Genomic DNA, 21,328 nt, shown 5'->3' with positions numbered 1-21,328 from the left:
ATCGACGGATGTCTGTACGATGATGCAGCTTTATACCGTGCCTAGCTGACAACAAGTTGCGGCCTAGATCCGCCCGCCCCATGGCGACAGACTCATGGTGACTGCCACCAATAGCTACTTCCGTCATGACGAAAATAGCACCATTATTGGTGTACCCTGGATTAATCTGCCACTTCGCCGACGACGGGCAGCTGGCAGCTGGCAGCTGGCAGTTGAAAGTTGGCAGTTGGCACCAATCGGGCGTTGGGAGCTGGCAGCCGGCCGGCCGCCAGCCGCCGGCAAACAGTGACAGAAGCAAACGGCAGCCACTTCTGCCAGAGGTCACCACCACCCGCCATCGTTATATATCTAGTCCCCGGGTCCATTACATAGCTACGGTGCTTTCAACTTCTGAGCAACCTCCTCCTTGATAAAATTTCCTTCTTACGCAAACACCAAAACCTGACCGCCCGAGCACAACCAGTCGTGTCTTACACCATCTGCTACCCTGAGCAGAATGGGCTGCTCTAGCGGCCCCGGCAAGGACGCCTCCCCATCTTGCGGCGGCCCTTCGATCGCGACTCACGACCGCGGTACTGTTGCTCATGATCATGGCCATGATCAAGCTCATGCCGAACACGGACATACTCAAGCCCATGTCGACCACGAGCATGGCCACGACCACCGACATGACCAACACTTTGCCCATGCAGACCACAGTCAATACCATAGCCACGACCAGGCCGCTACCCAGGAGCATGACCACTGCGTTGATGAATTCGATTGTGCCACCAAGGGCGAGGTCTGCGATGACGACGCTGATTGCGAAGCTGAGGATGACTGCAGCTCGGCAACATTGGCTTGCTGTGACACCAATAACGAGCACTGCGACGGTTTGCTACCCCGACTTGGCTTTGTTACACACAGCCTGTACGACCTGAGGCTGACTACCTAATCCAATAGAAACGTGCATCAGGGCGATTGCCGCCTTTAGGTGTAGAAAGGCTTGTGAAAGTGAAGCAGAGATGCCTGATGGTGAGTATATTTTCCTTCCCGTGTGCCCAGATCTACCACTTACATGCGGCAGCCCGCAACGTCCACCGGCACAGCCACGATGCCTCTGACTGCCACGCTCCTGTCCCCTGCCCTGACCATTTGGAGAAAGCATTCAAGCAGTATAGGACATACCTCAAATCCGCCCGTTGCATCTGCCGAAGTGTCCTCGACCATGGATGGGGCAAAACTTGCTGCAGCACCCAGCGCCACAAGAAACGCAAACGATCTGCCAACACTGCTACCTCTTGCAGGTCAGCCCGCGGCGACCACCCGACTGACCACCACCATGGATTGAAGCAACGTAACATGAAGCAGCCAGTACGTCTTGCGTCTGAAAAGGACTCTTGCTGTGGCAATGAAAACAAAAAGGACTCGTGCTGCAGTGGTGACCACGTCCATCATAGTCATGACGAGGATCCAATCTCGAATACTCAACCCATCAACTTTGGTGACGTCGAGAAGGCTGGTGGGTTTGAACACCTTGCTCTTCATGTCGAGGGCATGACTTGTTGCGGGAACAAGATGGACAAGGGTCTGAGAGGTATAGACGGCGTTTCCAACGTGCGCGTCAATTTTCTCATGGGACAGGCCGAATGCGACATCAATACCTCAATCACGGCTCCAGACAAGGTAATCAAGATGGCGGAACGTGCTACAGGCTTCAAATGCATCAAGCTTTCGAGTGATGACCAAACTCTAGATGTACTTGCCGCAGGCTCAGTGGCTAAGAGCCTACTGGACCTCGACATACCTGGCGTTACAGACGTGTCGCTTCTTGACAAGAAAACAGTTCGAATCAGCTATGATCCAACCGTCATAGGTGCCCGGGAGCTTTACGGAAGGCTACCCCCAGGGATCGAAGGGCTTGCACCTCCTCGGGATGACCCGTCCGTATCCAGTGGTCGAAAGAGACTGTACGACCAGTTGATGAAGACCATTCTTGCCGCTGCCTTGACAATTCCTGTGTTAGTCATGGCCTGGGGTGATAATGTAGTGAAGGAGCCAACCAAGGCAACTGTCTCCCTATGCCTGGCTTCAGCTGTCCAGGCTATTGCTATACCTGACTTTTATCGCCCTGCTCTCTCCTCCCTCATCTACAATGGTGTTGTGGAGATGGACATGCTGGTTGTCATCAGTATTACGGCTGCTTACCTCTACTCCGTGGTTGCATTTGCGTTTCGAATGGCCGGCAAACCTCTTGAGACTGCCGAGTGCTTCGAAACCGGCACCCTTCTTATCACATTGGTCATTCTCGGTCGCCTAGTCGCCGCCTATGCCCGTGTTCGAGCTGTCAAGGCCGTTTCTATCCGTTCGCTCCAAGCTAGCTCCGCGATTGTTATCCAAGATGGTCAAGACAAGGATATCGACGCTAGACTTCTCCAGTATGGTGACAAGTTCAAGATCCCCGCTCACACGGCTGTTCCCACAGATGGAATTGTCATCGAAGGCTCCAGCGACGTGGACGAGTCGATGCTGACTGGCGAGAGTCATCCCGTGTTCAAGAAGGAAGGTGACGAGGTCATCGCTGGTACAGTCAACAGCACTGGCACCATTGTGGCTCGCTTGACCCGCCTTCCCGGCAAAAACACTGTTACCGATATCGCGCAGCTTGTCGAAGACGCCGCCAACACCAAGCCCCCCTTGCAGGACGCTGCCGACCGCGTTGCCAGCTGGTTCGTACCCATTGTCAGCGCGGTCGCCGTTCTTGTCATTGTCGTCTGGGTCGTGGTGGGCCTTCGGGTTCGCAAGTACAATGCTGGTCGGGCCGTCTCCAATGCCATTACTTACGCCGTCGCTACCCTTGCTGTTTCTTGCCCCTGTGCTCTCGGATTAGCTGTTCCTATGGTCTTAGTCGTCGCTGGAGGCGTCGCTGCTCGTAGTGGTGTCATTATCAAGTCGGCTGAGTGTACAGAGCGTGCCCGCAAAGTGACTGATGTTGTCTTTGACAAGACTGGCACCATTACCGAGACGGACCTTGAGGTCATGTCTACCGAATTCTTTAGCGGCAGCGAAGAATTGGCTACTGCTATGACAAAGCTGCTTGTTGCTGGCAATAATCATCCCGTATCCCTTGGCGTGGCCAAGTATCTCGAGAGCCGGGTCACCAGCCAAATCACTGCTACCGACATTCGTGTTATACCTGGTTCCGGTGTCAAAGCTCTCTTTGGGAGCCATGTCGTTCGCGCCGGCAACCCCAAGTGGACCGGAACCGACACCGATCCGGTTGTCGAGAACCTGATGACCCAGGGCCTTACTCTTCTCGTCATCACTCGAGACGACCAGCCTATCGCCGTCTACGGTCTACGCACCCGTCTCCGTGCAGAGTCCTTCAACGTCATTCAGAAGCTTTCTCGGCGCGGCATCACCGTCCACATTGTCTCTGGCGACTTGCACCAGGCAGTTGAGGTGGTTGCTAGTCAAGTCGGAGTCCATAACATCGCATGGCAACACACGCCCTCCGAGAAGCGCGATTATGTTGCACATCTCATGATACAAGGCAAGAATGTCATGTTTGTGGGAGATGGCACCAATGATGCCGTGGCTGTGACGCAAGCCAACGTGGGCGTCCAGATTGCTAGCGGCCTCTCCGCCAGTGAGATCACCCGTGGTGCCGCCGATGTTGTTCTCCTCAAGGGCCTCGAGGGTATACCTTTTGTGATTGAAATAAGCCGCGTCAGCTTCCGCCTTATGGTGTTCAACTTTGCCTGGTCCGCCGTCTACAACGTTCTCGCCATTTTGCTCGCCTCGGGCGCCCTGGTCAAGGTCCGCATCCCGCCTGCCTACGCTGGTCTTGGTGAGATTGTCAGCGTTTTGCCCGTCATCTTCGCCGCTATGACGATGCTTCTGACGAAGATCAAGAGCGATTAGGCGTGTGTTTGTGGATTGTGCCCCCCCCCGACCGCGGGCCAGCCCGTTCAACACTGCTGGCGCGCAGGTAGTCGGCTTGACGGCTCAAACATTGCGCCTTTCTGCAACAAGGCGTCTTATTGAGCCAGGAACCGCGATTGAGCTTCGTGGGTGTTTTCCTTTTCAAGGGGCTGGCGATGCGGTCGGCCTCTGAACCTTGCTTGCCTGGAAGGGCAGGCCTGTTTTATCAGCCATTATGTATTATGTAAACATATTATAGTGATTACATGATTACCGAGCTTTCAAATATGTTTTTTTGAGGTGAAACTTGTTCACATAATTCCATTGAATATTTGTTACTATTGTGTCAAAATGTACCTGTTTGAGTACCTGTCAGTCATCAAAAAAGCTGGGGAGGTCCCGCACCAAACACCGCCAACACCAAACATGCCATGATGCAAAATGAAGTACACCAAAAAACGCAACCATGCTAGTCGTTTCCCATATACTGCTTTCTAAGTCGTCGTGTGTCGTTAAAAAAAAACCGTATAAACATAATTTAAAAAAAAAATTCACGCATGGGGGCTCTTCCCCGCCAAGCTGGCAAAGTCGACAATAGTGTACTGGCGGCCGAGAACGCCGAGCTTCTCGCGCAGGTAGTCGCGCTGGGTCTTTTCGATGCGCTCAAAGCTAAAGAGGAAGCGGACGAGAAAGGCAAAGTCCTGGAGGCGGGCGCGGGCCTCCTCCTCGGTCTGGCCGGGGCCGAGGGGCAGGGCGAGGACGTCGGCGACGGTCGAGGTGATTTCAAAGAGCTTGTGGAGGATGCCGGAGCCGTGGGTGACGATGCTGGACACGTTGCCGAGGCGGGCGACGAGGGCGCGGAGCTGGCTGGACAGGCGCTGGGCGGGGAAGTGCAGGGACAGGCCCTCGTGTGTGTCGCGCGGGGGCGCGGAGCGCAGCAGGCCGTGATGCAGGGCGAACTGCCAGACGAGGGTGCGCAGCCAGACGCGGGTGACGAAGAGGTCGACGTGCTGGACCTCGGTGAAGCGCGGGCGGGCGGCGGCCGGGTCGCGCAGGGTGAGGCGGTGCTCGGCGGCGGCGGCGCCGTCCTCGTCGCGGTCGAGCTCGGCCTGCTTGCTCTCGACCCACTGGGCCGTCATGGCGGGGGCGGGCAGCCGCAGCGTCGGGTCCTTGTGGGCGGTCCAGTGCGCGAGAAAGGGCCCGTCGAGGACGCGGAACAGGTTGACGAGCCGGTTGAAGCCGAGGTCGACGTGGGGCGAGATGGAGGGGTCGTGGAGCGGCACGGCCGCCAGGGCGCGCTGCACGCAGGGGAAGCCCGTGATGGTGGAGAGGAAGCGCTCGTGAATGTACAGCTCCCAGTAGACGCGGCGCAGGCGAAAGACGTCGCGGGGCCGCATGCCGGTGTGCACGGTGGCGTCGGCGGGATTGGGATAGCTGGCGTGGGTTGTGGTGGTGTTGCTGCTGTTCTGGCCGTCAAAGTCGTCGATTTGCAGGCCGTCAAAAGGCAGGGAATCGTACTGCTGGACGTTGAGGACCTGGATCATGGTGATGGCTTCGCGGAGCAGCATGAGGCTGCGGTCCCAGCGCTTAAAGGCCATCATGCAGATTTCGAGAAAGACGCACGTCATGACGCGCTTGAAGTTGACGGGGAGCTCGCCAAACTTGACGCTGGCGGCCGAGGGCCCGGCGTCGGGTCTCGTCCAGGCGGTGCTGTTGTCGCGGCGCGTCTCGGCCTGGCGGTGGACCTGGATGGCGAGGTTCATGAGGGTGGCGATCTCGGTCAGGGTGTCGGTGGCGGCGGTGAGGAGCGTCTGGGTGAGGTTGATGGTGACGGCGGCAAAGGCGTAGACGAGGGCGCGGTCCTGCAGGCTGGCGTTCATGTTGTGGACGGCGGCGCGCATCTCGTCGCAGGTCAGGACCGGGTTGACGGGGTAGATTTGCTCCTCGTACAGCGCGAGGTAGCCGAGAAAGTAGTGCACGGTGTGGTGCGGCCAGACACTGCTTCTGCTGTGGGCGGCGGCGGCGGTGGGCGAGGGCGTCGCGGGGAGGGACGGGGAGGCGGCGGCGGTGGTGAGAGCGGTATCGGCGTGGGGGTCCGAGTTGACGATGCCGGCGATGGAGGTGACGGCGGGCGGGGAGGCGTCGCTGGCGCTGAGCGGGCTGCTCGAGGCGACGGAGCCGCTCGTCAGCGGCGAGGTCTTGTTGCTGCCACCGTTGCTGCCGTCGCCGACGCCGCCGCCGCCGCCGCTGGACTGCTCCTGGCGAAGCTGCGCGACGAGACGCCCGCGCACGCCCGGCTTGCGCTTAGCCGGGGGCGGCGCAAACTTGCAGGCCAGGTTCAGGTGGGCGCACTGGGAGCAGGGCTGCGCGCCGTTGCAGCGGACCTTGCGGACGCGGCAGCCGTCGCAGGCGCGGATGGCGCGGGTCGACATGGCGCGAGCAGGCGCGATAGTGAATTTTTTTTCTTCTGCTTTTGGTCGATGCTGCGTTGGAGTGATGATGGGCTTGGTGGCGGCGGGTTGGGCGACAGGAGGGGTTTGGCTTGCTGTCGCAGCAAGAGGGCGTTCTAGTGGTGCGGCATGGCGTTCAGTCGGGCGGTTCGGCGCTGGAGAGGAATCTGAGGGAATACGACGGGCACAAGAGATGCAGCTTTCGATGATATCAAATTCTTCTTGATTGATTTGAATTTCTTTACCCAATGGGCGTGGACGTGGAAGGGAAAAAGTGCCATCCAAGATCGTGAGAGCTGCTAAATTCCAGAGGTGGAGCTGCTGGTAGCAGTAGTGGGTTCAGCTGGCGAGTCGCCGTTTGCTCTTTGTTGAGAAGAGACTTGGGACGAACGGAACTTGGCTGCCTCATTTTCTATTTCCCGATCAAGCTTCATCCGAGAGTCTGCTGTCAGCCAATTTTTTTTTACTTCTTTTCTGTGCCATTTCGCGGCGGTCCCAGTCAGTGGATCGTCATCTCGCGATACGCGGTATTGCTGGACAGCAGGATGGCACGCGACCGTGGTTTAGGGCTGACAGAACTGTCCGCAAGATGAATCGGAGAAGCATCGCAGATCATCACCATCGTCCGTTCTTCTTCTTTTCGGAGATTGGTGAGCAAGAAACAACGCAGCCCTGCAATATTACAGCATGTGTGTCAAACACATCTGTAGGTAACAAAGTGGTCTTGGCCATCTGCAAATCGAATTGGAATACCCACCATTATGACACCAGCGTCAAAATCTTCGCCGCTCTGCATCCATCGTGGACCGAACAGCCTGGTGAACTGCTTTGTGGCTTCGGTTGGCAAGGGAGGTTTGGAGCGCCCAGGGTGCCACAACGCCAGCATTGTCGGGACGGGCCAGTTGCCGTCTCAAAACATCTGGGGGTACGCGGATATACCCTTTGACGGCCAACAAAGCCCAAGGTTCAACACGGCACTAACCTTGTAACTAGTTGTAGACGCCCGCATTCGACCGCCATGTGGCATCTGAACCCCAAGCACAGCAAAACTCACCGGTTGAGCAATGAAACGCGTCGCGTGATGCAGCTCGTGATGCGTGATTCAGGCCATCGAAATTACTTGCGCTCTTTGGCTAGGGCTTGCAGCCACTCGTCACCTGCCTTTTTAATGCCGCTTTTCCGACCTTTGACGTCGTTTGATGTCGTTTCAAAGGATGGGTGTCAGTGGGGTGGAGATGATAATCTCCTCACTGGATAATGTCAACCATGCTGCAGTCGGCACTCTCAACTTTATTAACAAGTCTCCTGACGCAGGTACGGCCGCCAAGGACTAGACGGATACCTATGCTTGATCTATCCGTACCTGCACGACCGCTGGTACGTACCAGTATCAGTACACACCAAACATGGCACTGCATCACCAACCTCTTACTCACCAAATTTCCGGCAGTGTGCTCGTAATGTCCAAGACAATCGTCGCGAATCTGCGGAGGGCTAGTCCGTAGCTCACCTAACTAGTCTGAACACACGAAAGTCGCGTACCCTGGCTTCCTCGGTGGTACTACTCTGCGTCAATGTCTAGAGCATGCACCCTCCCCCCACGCGCCCGCACGACCTTTACGATCTCTACGCTACATTAGGAAGGAGAAAGACAATGCGAACCCGTAAAATGGGCTCGAATGCAGCCGGGCGGGCCCATCCCGCCGATACTTATCCCCGTGATCCAACCTGCACTTGCAGGGTATTGCCCAATGTCCTTTGGATGGCTCCTTCTGCGGCACCGGACAGCTTTATAAACACAGCCATGACCTCTGCTCCTGGTGTACCAAGGCGACCTCAGTTTCTGGTCTCATCAATCTCAAGGCGGCCAACATGAGACTCTCTGCGCTTGTATCACATCTCGCGCTGTCGTCCCTCGCGGCCGCGGCGGCTATTGCAGGCCACAGCTTTGGTCCCTTCAATATCATTTCAGACCTTGAGCGGCGAGATGCTCTCCAAAACTTGGTCACCTGGGATGCGCACTCTCTTTTTATTCGCGGTGAACGCGTCATGATTTACTCTGGCGAGTTCCATCCTTTCAGACTTCCTGTGCCTAGCCTGTGGTTAGATGTGTTTCAGAAAGTTAAAGCCCTTGGTTTCAATGCAGTCTCCTTTTACGTCAACTGGGCGTTGGTCGAAGCGAAAGAAGGTGAATATCGCGCCGATGGTATCTTTGATCTGGATCCTTTCTTCAAGGCTGCGGAGACTGCCGGCATCTTCCTCATTGCCCGCCCTGGTCCATACATCAACGCCGAAGTCGCTGGTGGCGGCTTCCCCGGACGTTTGCAGCGTCTCGCGGCCCAACTGCGAACCAAGTCGCCCGAATTCTTGAACGCGACTGAAAAGTGAGCCTCGTCATTGTCTGCATCGGTTTCTCGCCAGCTAACCTGTCGTAGCTATATGAGCAACATTGTTCCGCTCATCGCCAAATACCAAATCACAAACGGTGGCCCAGTCATTCTCTACCAAGCTGAAAACGAATACAGCATTTCCAACGGCAAAGTCCCCTTCCCTGATGGCGACTACATGCAAGCCGTCATTGATCAGGCGCGTCGCCTTGGCATCAAGGTTCCCATTGTGAACAACGATGCCAGCAAGGACGGGCACAACCGCCCTGGCACCGGTGCTGGTGAGATCGACATTTATGGTTACGATGCATATCCTCTTGGCTTTGACTGTTCGAAGCCGACTTCTTGGCGCAGTGATGCCCTTCCTGGTGATTATTACGAGGTACACATGAAGAACAGCCCCAAGACCCCATTCCTCATCAACGAGTTTGGTGGTGGCTCGTACGATCCCTATGGCGGTGTCGGTTATGACAACTGTGCCGCTCTCACCAACCACGAATACGAGCGTGTCTTCAACAAGGGTACTCTGACTGGTGGTATCGGCATCCTCAATGTTTACATGCTTTTTGGCGGAACGAACTGGGGCAATCTTGGCCACTCCCGCGGATACACCTCGTACGACTACGGTTCTGCCATTCGTGAGGATCGCTACCTCGACAGAGAAAAGTACTCAGAGCTCAAGCTCGAGGCATTGTTCAACCGAGCCTCTCCGGCCTATCTTGTTACGACCCCTGGTGAACTGAGCACGAGTGTCTACACGGACAACCCCAATATTGCTGTGACCCCGCTCAAGTCCAACGGCACTGGCGACTACTACGTTGTCCGCCACTCTGACTACCAGATTACCACTTCTGCCTCTTACAAGCTGCGTCTGCCTACTTCAAACGGAACTCTGACTGTGCCTCAAACAAACGGAAGCCTTACGCTTCCCGGTCGTGACACCAAGATCCACGTCACTGACTACGCTGTTGGCAACCACACCATGCACTACTGCACGGCCGAGATCTTGACCTGGCAAAAGGTTGGCGATCAGACTATACTCATCCTGTATAGTGGTCTCGGCGAATTCCACGAGCTTGCCTTCAGAGGGTCGCACAACGTCACCCAGATTGAAGGCAACAAGGTCTCGGCCCCCGCGTCCTCCATGAATACTGTCGTCAGCTGGACCGTCGACACCAAGAGACAGGTCATTCAAGTCAACAATCTCACCATCTACCTCTTGGACCGGAACTCGGCATACAACTACTGGGTCCCCGTTCTCCCCAGCGACAAGAACGGTAACTTTGGCACCTCGATTATGAACACTGACGCTGTCATCATCAATGGTCCCTACCTCGTCCGCTCTGCTGATGTTTCCGACTCTACACTCAACATCCAGGCCGACTTCAACAAGACTGCCGAGTTTGAAGTGATTGGTGCCCCCAAAGGCGTTAGCAAGCTCTCCATCAATGGCAAGAGTACCGAGTTCACCACGTCCAAGCCAGGCACCTGGCTTGCCAAACCCGACATTACGTTCCCGGAAGTCAAATTACCTGATCTCAAGTCTCTAGAGTGGATGTCTATCGACTCCTTGCCGGAGCTGCAGCCCGGCTACGACGACTCCCAGTGGACTCGTGCCCAAAACTTTACCCGCAACTCTGTCTGGCCGCTCAACACGCCTGTGTCTCTCTACGGTGGCGACTACGGATTCAACACTGGCACGCTTCTTTTCCGCGGCCGCTTCAATGCCACGGGAAGTGAGACCAGTCTGTCTATGCGCACCATGGGTGGTAACGCTTTTGCCAGCAGCGTGTGGCTCGACGGTACATTTGTCGGCGCCACCCTCGCCCAGGCGAACAACGACGACGCGACCTCGAACTACACGATTCCGAAGCTCGACGCAGGCACGCCCCATGTCTTGACGATTGTGGTCGACAACATGGGCCTCAACATGGACTTTATCATTGGTGACGAGGACATGAAGCGCCCCCGCGGCATCCTCAAGTACAGCCTGGACACCAGCTCGGGTGGCCAGACCGATATCTACTCGTGGAAAATCACCGGCAACCTCGGCGGCGAGGACTACAAGGACCATTTCCGCGGACCCCTCAACGAAGGCGGCCTGTTCGTTGAGCGCCAGGGCTACCACCAGCCCGACCCGCCCCAGGACAAGTTTGTCAAAAAGTCGCCCTTTGAGCAGCACGACGGCGCGGGGATCCAGTTCTACGCGGCCAAGTTTGCGCTCGACCTCCCCGCCAAGGACTACGACATCCCGCTGTCCTTTGTCATTGACAACTCGACCGCCGCGTCACCCTACCACGGCTTCCTCTACGTCAACGGCTTTCAGTTCGGCAAGTACATCAGCTACCTCGGCCCCCAGACGAGCTTCCCCGTGCCCGAGGGCATCCTCAACTACGGCGGCGACAACTGGGTCGGCCTGGCCGTGTGGGCGCTCGACAAGGCGGGCGTGTCGGTGCCGGGTTTGTCGCTGTCAGCCCGCCAGCCGGTGCTCACGGGAAGACAACCCGTGGAGCTGGTGGCCTCGCCCAAGTGGGAGAAGCGGACGGATGCGTACTAACGCACAGGAGGTGTACTTGCATGGACATCACTGATTTTTTTCATTGTTACTTGCAGTTTTACTTTCATTGTTACTTTCATTGATTCGCTGTAAATTCTTTTGCATTAGGCCTCCTCATATTACCATTATTGAAACCGCAAATCAACATCAGTATCTGCGTAAAAAAGGCAACCATTTCGCTTTTTAAAATACTCCCATTTGTTCTTTTACTCTAACCCCTAGTCTCTAGTATTTCTTTAGTATCCCTCCTTATGCGGACTCAAAATCACTCTTGAGCAGCCTCACTCCAGCCAAGATTCTGCCCATGTGCGTCTTGTCAAAATGTTCGCTATCCAGTCGAATCTTGGCAATGAGCACAGTCAAGAACCTCACCGGGCTCTTGGAAAATCCCGAGCGATTTACAATATCCCCGCCGCCACGCATTCCGGGCGGGATAAAGCCGTCAGGCCCCAGCAGGACCTCGTCGTTGGCGGGCTTCCACGCGAGGCCCAGCGCGTCGCATAGCTGCACATAGTCGGAAAACGAGGATAGGTACAGCTGCCCGGCAAACAATCCCAGGCAGCTTGTGGCGTGTCGCGAGACGGCCTGCCGTGCGCGGACCTGCGAGAGTTGATACAGGTCCAGGGTGTCCAGCGGCTCGTGGCCCAAGTTGACGCGCGGGGCGTAGATGTGCAGCGTGGTGTTTGACGATTGCTCCATGACGGACAGAAGCTGCTGCACCTCGTAGGGGCTGACGATGACGAGAATGCTGGCGTCCTTTTGCGTGCTCAGGATCCACTGCACGGGTTTCTGAAAGGCATCGGTGTTTGCGTCCGGGCCCTCGGTTTCACGGACGGTGGCGGCAAAGTCCTGCGTCACGAGTATGTTGAGGGGAAACTCGGCCACTTCGAGGTGATGCGCGGCTGAAGTCGCTTTGAGCGTCGTAAAGGCGGGCAGAAACGGAGCATCCGTCTGCACACCGTTGGTGATGAAATCGTGCAGACCCGGATGGATGCGATGCTCGGCGGGCTCGACGCGGGGTGGTCTCTCGACGCGACGCTCCATTTCCTTTTCGGGCGAGAGCTCGCGCTCTTGCTCCTCGTTGAAGGAGGCTTCGGGAAGCGCATCCAGGCCAAACTCTAGACAGCGGCTCTGAAACTCGTTTGCCGCAGCCGTGTCTATGCCGGCAATCAGGGAAGCAATATCGGCACCACCCTGCTTTGGTCGGTATCGCTTCTCGAGGCTCTGGCTTTCTTCGTCCATGAACTGTTTGGCGCACTCTAACCGGTCAGTACGGCCCTCTGGATCAGCAATATCAGCCCACAGAGCCTGCTGCTTGGTGAAGCGAAGGCCTTGATTGAGCCACAGTGGAACTGCGCGTCGCAAATCCTTGCACGTTTCCGTAATGGCCCAGCACAGAACATCCGATACGGTTATCTCAGGCATTGCAGCCACTTGGTCGCCGCGGAGCAGGCCAATGTCGTGCTCGATTTCTCGTGGGACAAAGAATACCACACTTTGGCCTCGTCCAAGCTTTCGCATCCTCATGCAAGCTTGAGCAAGTCTGTCTTTGGTTACCTGAGCACCCAGAGTGACGACTGCTTGGTAGTCGGCGGGGAGCCTGAGATCTGTGCCTCGCGTATGAACCTCGTCGAGGAAGACAAGACATTGTTCCAGTCGATCTGCAAACGGCGAAGTTTGCAATTCGTCAATCTGGCCACTTTTATCCAGAACCATCATTTCGTCCCAGTCGTTGAAGAAGATGACGGCTTGTGTATTTTCGTCAGAGTCGTAATGACCAAGCCAGGCCCTTGCCATTTCGACGTTTGTGCGGTCAATGATTTGGGCACCAACATCCAAAATGACACGCGGCTTGGACTCTCTGGCCAACAGCAATGTCAAAAGAGATTGGCTGTCAAACGTCGTTCCCACCATCTCCTCGGGCATCGTTGCGATGCTATTTTCAGGCCGCAGCAGATTGCTCAATACGAGCGCGTTGGTATGGCTCTGCTCGACAAGATCCAGCTGCTTCACCCCGAGAGGAAGCACATATCTCGAATCGTTGGTGCCGCTAAAACCCGTTGTAGGGCACCTCTTCGTCTTGCCAAGGTCCCAGCCTGAGGCGGAGAGTTTGTGAGGAAACTCCTGGCATGACTTGTTGAATACCATGCGGCACAGATAGTAGTCAATTGCACCCTTGGAGTATCGCAGATGTGGGAATATCGCCGACAAGCACTGGACCCGATCCCTCAGGTTGACTCCTTGAAGAAGCCTGTATGCTTGTGGTAAAGTTGGCGCTGTCTGTACCCAAGCCGAGTACTCAAGCTCCGCATTATCCGACCGGACAAGAAGCTCAAGAGAGTCAAATATTGCTTGGTCGTCGAGCCCGCCATAGTAATACGTCAGACAGGTAAGCACAATGACAATATCAGGGTGGCTAAACTCGGAGCGAGCAGATGGGCTGTCCTTGGCTTGGTAGGGAACTGCAAGCCTAGTGTTTTTCTCTCTCGTGGGGTCAAGTCCGTAGTTGACTCTCCAACGCTTCCGACCGAGTGCAAAAGCAAGAACACCACCGGCAAGGAGGCCGCGCAGAAGAAGGATGTGGTTGGCTGTTGACTCGTTCCAGAACTGACTATGCTCGACATCCTGGCATTCCACGGCCGACAAATTCAATTTCGTAATGTAGTTTCGCGCAGCATTCCGAATTTTTGGGGGCTGGCGCGCAATCGGAAATCCAGTCATGCCAGTCTCGCAGATAAAGTCGGCGATGCGGTCAAACATGGCCTGTTCTGCATCTTGCCGCAAGATGCGTATCCTCGGGAACCTTTCGCCACGACGATTGTCGAATTCCATTGAAAGCGGAAATTCAGTCGCCACTTCCGCCGCAAAGCGACGAGCCAGACTCAGTACCTCTTGCACAATGATCCATCGGTAGGGGCTGTGCTCTAACGCTTGCTGCTGTCCAAGCGTGTACGTCAATTCAAACTTTACACTAAAGTTTTCGTCGCTTTCATCGACAATGTCCCTGGAAGAGTAGTCAAAAGATTTTCGAATTTGCGTTAATTTTTGAGAGATCAACGAATGGCCACTCAGCTCGAGTTCTAGCTCCATCAGTTGCAGGGACAGAAGATGCTCTGGTTGAACAAGTAGGACACCACCTTCCTTCTGACACTGGGCGAGCAGCTGGTGAATTGCGTTGGCTTTCTCCGTGTCTAGTCGGACATCTCTGGAAAACGGTAGTTGATAGACTGGCCGATCAAGAAGTCCCGATAGCTTGGCTACCAGCATTTGGAGCATTTGCTTAGCCTGGGCCTTGGCCGCAATGACGCGAACCAGCTTCGTTCCATCAGCGAGGGCTGTGGAAACAATCGGGACAATGACAGAGGATTTGCCTTCTCCCATGTTCAATTGCATCACGGCATTGTGTCCATTCGGGGGCTGAATCATTTGCCGCGCAATCTGCGTCTGGGTCGGTCGGATCATGATGTCGCTTTCGCACTCGAGGAGCAGCCACTCGGGATACTCGTGGGGGTTCCAGGCTGTGTGGTCGCCGTTTTCTAGTTCGCGGAGCAGATCAACGGGATCATTTTGGAATCGAATCAGTCGCTTTGCTTTCTGCAAGGCCGAAATCGCGAGACCGTACTCTACAATGGCGTCTTTCCAGCCCACGGAGAGCTTCGACCAGTTTGCCCCTTTCAATTGCTGGAGAAAGAAGATGGGGGAGATTCTAGGTTGAAACCCGGCCATACAGATTACTGCTGACACAATTTCGTCAGGGCTGGATGGCTCTGAAATTGAAAAGGGCTGGACAGCCCTGAGGAGAGATGTGTAGATTCGACCGTAGCGACTCATGCATTGTGCTAGATGTTGTTGGAAGATGGAGGTGAATTCCTTGCCTTCTGCCAGATGATTGCTGCTGTATGTCTTGAAGCTTGACAGGCTCTGTCGCAATGCATTCAAATACTTTTGTTCGTACTGTTTGCTTGTCTTGGTATCCAGAATGTCAATGGTTTGTGCCAGCTTCTCCGTTTCGCCGACTTTGGCCTCGACCTTTTGAACCAAATTCTCGAGAGTTTGTGCTTTGATGCTAGTGATATTGGGGGCTGCGCGACAGAAAATGTCAATGACCAGAACGTTCTTCTCGGTGCGATAATCAGCTGCAACGGTAGGTGCCAGAAAAGGGCCATCGTCGGCGGGTGTCATCGATAATTGCTGCAAGGCAGTAGTAAACTCGGCAAGATATTCCTTAAAGTTCATATTGGCCCACCACATCTTCCAAGGTGGAAGAACAGACTTCATCGCCCGTGCCACGTCAATGTACGCCTCCATATGAAAGTCGCTCGGCGGCTTGGGAGCCTGGCAGGGCCATTGCCGTGTGAGCTTCTCGCGGTAGATGTTTACTGCGTCTCTTTTGTCTTTTCCATGGTCTTTTTGGAACTGGCTTCCATTTTTACCTTCTGGCTTCTTCGTCCGAGCGCCTCCTTTGACGTCTGCGCCGTTTCTGGCGCTTGTATTGGTTTTGAAAGCTGCCGAGGCTTCTATGACAGCAGGTAATAGGATGAAGCCTCTGGACAAGTCGTGAGCGTCTCCCGCCGGCAACGGAGCCGCTGCGACAGTAGGTGATAGCGCCAGCATAAGTAGAGCCTGGGTAATCTGCACGTCGTTTTCGGTAGAGTATGCGACAGTGGATATCCATGCAACGAGCTCCATTCTGGGAAGCCATTCCTGATTTTGTTGAAACCCCGAGTGTAGCTGACACCAGTAGGACGAGAGCCAGGCATCTGGTTTCTGAAGCCACATCGAGTCATATTCCATGTCGCGCTTCGACGGAGCACCTCTGTGGTTAGACAGCTTGCCTGTCGACATCAACCTGTACAAGTGTGATGCAAGTCCGGCGGCTACGAGGCGACTGGGCCCTCGATCACCGCGGAAAGCGCGAGTAGCCACCTCAGTCGCGCGTACCGCTCGATCTGACCTCGAACGGTCTCTCGCGTGATACAATACATAATATGAGCCAATCCTTTCATCCTCCGGGTTCGAAGAAACTCGGCTGCAGTCTCGCGAGATGGCTCGTTGAGCTAGCTCCAGGGTAGTGTGCGGCTCTGAGACTGTTCTAGCCTTCGCCTTCGGGTACAGGAAATCGCTTACGGAAGATTGCTGGGAAATCTGTTGCGTTACTGTGAAGAGTCGATCATCTTGACTCGAGGAGCTCAGATGTGTGGACCAGACAACTGTCTGCATTGCTTTTGAGCCCTCTGGATGGTAGTGGCGTGCCGGGGCAAGTACGGCGATTTTCTTCATCAATTGGCATGCGCCCGGACTCCACACGGTAGGTGCGCGAACCGACGCGGAGCAAAGGATATTCATGGATTCTTCTAGGCCTCGTCGTCCAAGTAATGGATCGGGTAGGCAAAATGAAGTCAGAGCATGGACGTAGGCGAGGTAGAGCTTGCTCTCGAGCTTCGTGTTTGCCACAAACCTACCAAGGAGTTCGTCCACCTGGTAGGCTTGGACACGACGAGCGGTACCAAATTGAAGAGTCACAGCGACATGATCATGTATTCCGTCACTTCCTTGCTTACGGAACTCGACCTGACCTTCGGGGACAATGAGCATTCTCTTTGGTGGATCTTGACTGCTTCGCAACACGAGCTTGCTTCTTAGTCCAACAAGCGTGCCGATTGACTGGTCTGCGTCAATTTGCATATCTCTAAACTGCTGGGACCGAATGACCGATTCCCCATTGTGCATGAAGAACCGGAGCTGCAGTCTAGGGACCTGAATCTCGAGAAGACTCTTCTCCTCATTGAAAAGCATATGCAGGTTCAAGGGTGACTCTAGATGCGCTAAGATCGATGATAGATGCTGTGAGAATCCACTAGCGGGCGTCAGAAGAAAGACTGTATCATTCTGGCATAATTTCCAGGGCCCTTTATCTCGACCAAGACACCATTCTGCACGCTTGATTGGATAGGGATGCTTGTGGGAAAAGAATTCGATGGCGTCCGTTTTATTGTTGTACCAGTGCACGTAGTCATGGACAAAAGCGTCGGGTAGCGAGCCTTGGAAAACTCGAGGAGGGACGTAGTCGAAGCAGGAATCATCATTCTCCAATCGAATAAGTAGATCCTTTCCTTGCAGGCCGAAATGTACCGTGTAGCCGTAGAGGAGGTGGGTGGTGCAAAAGGCCATGCCAGGGGCCATGCTAGGCATTACATGAAGAAGTAGGTCCCTGAACACCCTCTTGTAATCATCATGCAGCTGATAACCCACAGGAAGACGTGACAGAGGCATACCATTGGCCAGAAGCTCGCCAGTCAATATGTTCAGATGAACCTCCATCCCAACAACGGAGGTTTGGTACCAGCTGTCGGTTTTCGGTGACATTGTCCAAGAGCAGTCGCGCTTGAAGTACCTCCAGCGTCGCTGAGTGGCATCGGATAGAAAAGATTGCCCCTGCACATTCTGCTCGGTCAATATTGGTCTGGCTCGGTACATCAAATGTCGCCAGCGATCGAGCATAATGCCTTGAAGGATATCTCCATCCTCCTTCTTCAATGCGGCATTGTCGTTGATGATGATGGAACACTCAACCAAGATGGAGGCTTCTGCTGAATCTTGCAGAATCCGAGACAAATAGCCGTCGTAAACATTGAAGGAGTCGGAACAGACCAAGGCCAAGTTGAAAGCTGTCTCTAGCAACTCCTTTCTTTCTTCCTCGTTACTCGTGTCCTCTGCCTTCTGGAGTAAGTCTTGGACCCATTTGTGGGTGGTCTCACGACTCTTTTGAAGAAGACCCAGGAAGGATTGTGACAAGTTCGCGGGAGCTAGAGACAGAGCTCGAGTCGCTAAAGACGTGAACGACCACAAGGCGATGTAAGACTCCCAATTCTCACCCACGCGTGAGACACACTTTTTCAAGCTCTCTAATAGTTTTCTCCCAAAGATCGGATCGCAGAGGCGGGAGTGCGTAGAGCGTTGAACTACCGCTGACTGCGGGCCGCTTTGTAGGCACATTTGAAGGATGAAAGTGGCGGTCTCGGGTCTATTGAAGTCGACCTTTGGCATTGCGAGCTGAGACAGGATGCTCATCCATTGTATGCTATGCCCATAGGGTAAACCCGCAAGAGCTTTGAACTCACTGAGGGGGAGCCACTCTGGACATGCGTATTGGCTCGTGATGACTTCGTTCGGCGACTCTCCGTCAGGAGCCTTCCAACTGCGGTGGTGGTATCGGATCAGAGATTCGGCACGCGGAGGAAATTTGAACGTGCAGACCGTGGTCAATTTGTCGGTTGGGACCAGTTTACTGAAGAAAGCGTTTAATTTCTCGTCAAAATAGCGGTATAGCAGGCCACTGTCGAGGCAAACGTCAGATTCCGCAGCACTCTCGATGGGTATCGCTCGTTTGTGAATGATGGAATTTGGTTGGTCTTCTGATCGAAGATGGATTCGGCTATGCCCGTGAGATGTGTACCACGGCTTGACCGGCTGATAGGTTCTCAGTGCATACGTGGTACTCGGGGAAGATGATTGTCTTGGTTGGCTCAATAGTACGTCGTTGATGAAGTAGATGGTCAGATCGCGCCATTCAGAAAATGCTGTAGGAGCGGCCATCTCAAACACCGCCGCTTGGGCCTCGAGGTCGCTCCGTGGCAGAGGCCATTCGTGAATTTGTACGCCAAGAGCTTTGGCTTTGGCTTCGACACGGCAGCGCTTGCACGAAGAAGGATGGGCCAGGATCGATGTATTCCGTTGCTTCTTTGTGACGACGTCACAATCCATCGCTGCATGCTTTTGCATTAGACTGATGTATTCTGCTTTGGTTTTGCGAAACTCTTCGCGCTTTTCCTGCCTTGTACGCGCGGCGTCGGACTCAATTTCGTATTTAATCTCTTGGTGCTTTTCGGACTTGCTAAAAAATTCGACCGCAAACGAGCCAGGCAGCCCAAACGAGCCAAAGATGGATGGTCGTTCGAGTTTTTCCGCATTTTTCTGACGTTGAAGCATGTAATCTTCAAGACTCTTCAGTCTCTGCATTTCTTGCTTTGAACTGAGCAGTAATGCTTGCCAGACCATTGTCGGAATTGGGGGCAAGTAATTTGCCAGGAGGGGGATCTCATGCACAGTCACCGTATCTGCAGCACACCACAGGTCTGCGATTGTAAGAATCATGCGTGATGCTCCTTCGGGGCGGCCAGAGTAGTAAATAGTGGCTTTGGCGTGGTAGAACTCCACGAGCAGCTTTAGATCCTGCACACAAGTGTCCGGCCTCCTCAAATGCTGATCGACCCACGACGAAAGGTTGTCAGCCACCCACGACTCGATCTGGAAAAGACTAAAAGGCGAGTCGGCTTCCTTCCAGTTCTTCGAAAGCGGTATTTGATCTTGTGACTGCTCATTGGTTTGCGACGCAGGATGAAATACTTGATCATGACTTGCCGTCCTTCGTGAGGAAATTGTATCAAGGAACTTCTCCATGTTGACGAGTGAAAAGTCTGTGCTCTCTTCCATCCTGAACTCGGACAGCTTTGCAAGATCCAACGGCGACTCTTCTCGCTCACGTATCGTCTTCCACCGTTGATGTAACGTTTCTGAATTGTCGGCGACAATTTTACGGATGCTCGATAGCCATGGTCCGTGACTAGGAAGCCGGATCTTACAGAGGCGTCGGGATACCTTTGTCAGCATGGTTTGCAGGACATCGCTAGCAATCTTTTGTTGGTGACTGGCGATTTGAAGTGTTTCGGCCATTAAGAAGGCCATAAACTCTTTGTAAGTCCTGTCATCTCCTCCCGACAGCCGCGCCATGGACAAGTGCAATGCCACTCTAATGAGCAGCCAAAGAGAAGAACGTCGCCATGGCAGTCTCCCGCTCTTCCACACAATATCCTCCCGAGTATGTTTACAGATGCCTTCAACGGCGACTTCGTTGCCGCATCCGCGAAGCATGCTTGTAAAGAGCTCCGTCACAATTTTTGGGTCCGCCGTCTCTCGGACCCCATCCTGCTCCGGTCGCTGTTGCTCGGGGTTGGGCCTCTCTTTGTCAGGTACTTGCGTCGTTTCGCGCAAAGGCTGCTGGCTCATTTTGGTCAAAGTTTTAACCAAGACGCCGCGAAAAGCATCGCTTTTGAATTCACCCAGGGGGACCTCGACAGCATTGCCAGGAAACTGGCGCAAGAGTCGGCCACGCGTCGACATGGCAGCCTCATTTGTTGGCGACAGCTCAAATGTTTCAAAACAGACTGTATTAGGCTTTTTGCTAATAAGAACGCCGGCATTCTGATCTGTTATGTGAAAAACGGCTACAGATGCTGTGAGGGGTTAGCGAGTTACACTTGCGTACGCAGCGGAGCGTCTGAAATGCCCACCATCAGCCAGCAGCTCCTGCAGAACCTCGCGAACGCCAGCTTCCTTCAAGTGTCCCTGCGGGCTCCTCGATTTTCTTAGAAAATCAATCATGGAAATGCTGGCTTTGATTGCTGTCTCATCTTGGCGCCCAGGCAGGAATCGCTCTAGAGATTGGTGTATAAAATCCAGTAGCGAGGCATCGCCTTTCGGCGAGGCGTCATCGGCGCCTGGAAGCTGTCGAGGCAGAAACAAGTGGTGGTAGATGTAGTCAAAAGTCGGTCTTGACACATCGGCCAGACTGCCTGTGGGTGCCATGGCAGCAAAGAAGCCGTTCGGCTGGCTCGGATGATGCGCTCAGTGATTGCAAACAGCGACGAGTTGTGCTATTCTTGCGCTAATCTTTCATCGGACGGTGCTCCTCGTTGTGGTAGGGCTGTCAAAGCACCGTTGGATGCAGATGGTAAAAAGGCCTTCCGGACAATGAGAAGACGGCTGGGTTGTCTTGTCAGATTCTTAATTAGGCAGTAACCAGAAGGTTACACAGAGAAAAACATTAGTCATGTTCGAGGGTTGGTCGAGGAAATAAAAACTCCTTTTGTGTGCCAGGACGGCTGTGGACAGACATCCTTGGGACGTTGTCTACTTAAATTCGGTGAGATTATGGCGCAAAATGGACAAATAATTTGTACCTTGACTGCGCA

At 54.4% G+C, this 21,328-nt stretch overlaps 4 protein-coding genes across 4 annotated transcripts; 2 read left to right on the top strand and 2 right to left on the bottom strand.

Moving 5' to 3' along the window:
• Positions 1-496: 496 nt before the first annotated feature.
• On the top strand, positions 497-3,903 carry CCM_08700 (cation transport ATPase; the record flags this gene model as incomplete). Its single annotated transcript, XM_006673837.1, has 3 exons — positions 497-909; positions 956-1,014; positions 1,067-3,903. The coding sequence occupies 3 exons, from the start codon at positions 497-499 to the stop codon at positions 3,901-3,903; spliced, it is 3,309 nt and encodes a 1,102-aa protein (XP_006673900.1).
• A 551-nt stretch (positions 3,904-4,454) lies between these two features.
• Positions 4,455-6,335, bottom strand: CCM_08699 (C6 transcription factor; the record flags this gene model as incomplete). Its single annotated transcript, XM_006673836.1, has 1 exon — positions 4,455-6,335. One exon carries the CDS (start codon positions 6,333-6,335, stop codon positions 4,455-4,457), a length of 1,881 nt encoding a protein of 626 aa, XP_006673899.1.
• Positions 6,336-7,114: 779 nt separating this feature from the next.
• On the top strand, positions 7,115-11,297 carry CCM_08698 (beta-galactosidase lacA; the record flags this gene model as incomplete). The annotated part of the gene is made up of 5 exons (XM_006673835.1): positions 7,115-7,278; positions 7,668-7,730; positions 7,804-7,850; positions 8,194-8,737; positions 8,789-11,297. The coding sequence occupies 5 exons, from the start codon at positions 7,115-7,117 to the stop codon at positions 11,295-11,297; spliced, it is 3,327 nt and encodes a 1,108-aa protein (XP_006673898.1).
• A 249-nt stretch (positions 11,298-11,546) lies between these two features.
• CCM_08697 (uncharacterized protein) lies at positions 11,547-20,942 on the bottom strand (the record flags this gene model as incomplete). The annotated part of the gene is made up of 2 exons (XM_006673834.1): positions 11,547-20,563; positions 20,615-20,942. 2 exons carry the CDS (start codon positions 20,940-20,942, stop codon positions 11,547-11,549), a joined length of 9,345 nt encoding a protein of 3,114 aa, XP_006673897.1.
• Between the last annotated feature and the right edge of the window lie 386 nt (positions 20,943-21,328).

Source organism: Cordyceps militaris (assembly GCF_000225605.1).
Source record: "Cordyceps militaris CM01 unplaced genomic scaffold CCM_S00007, whole genome shotgun sequence".
NCBI lineage: Eukaryota > Fungi > Ascomycota > Sordariomycetes > Hypocreales > Cordycipitaceae > Cordyceps > Cordyceps militaris.
The sequence above is the reverse complement of the archived record's forward strand: the minus strand, read 5'-3'. Positions and strand labels throughout refer to the sequence as shown.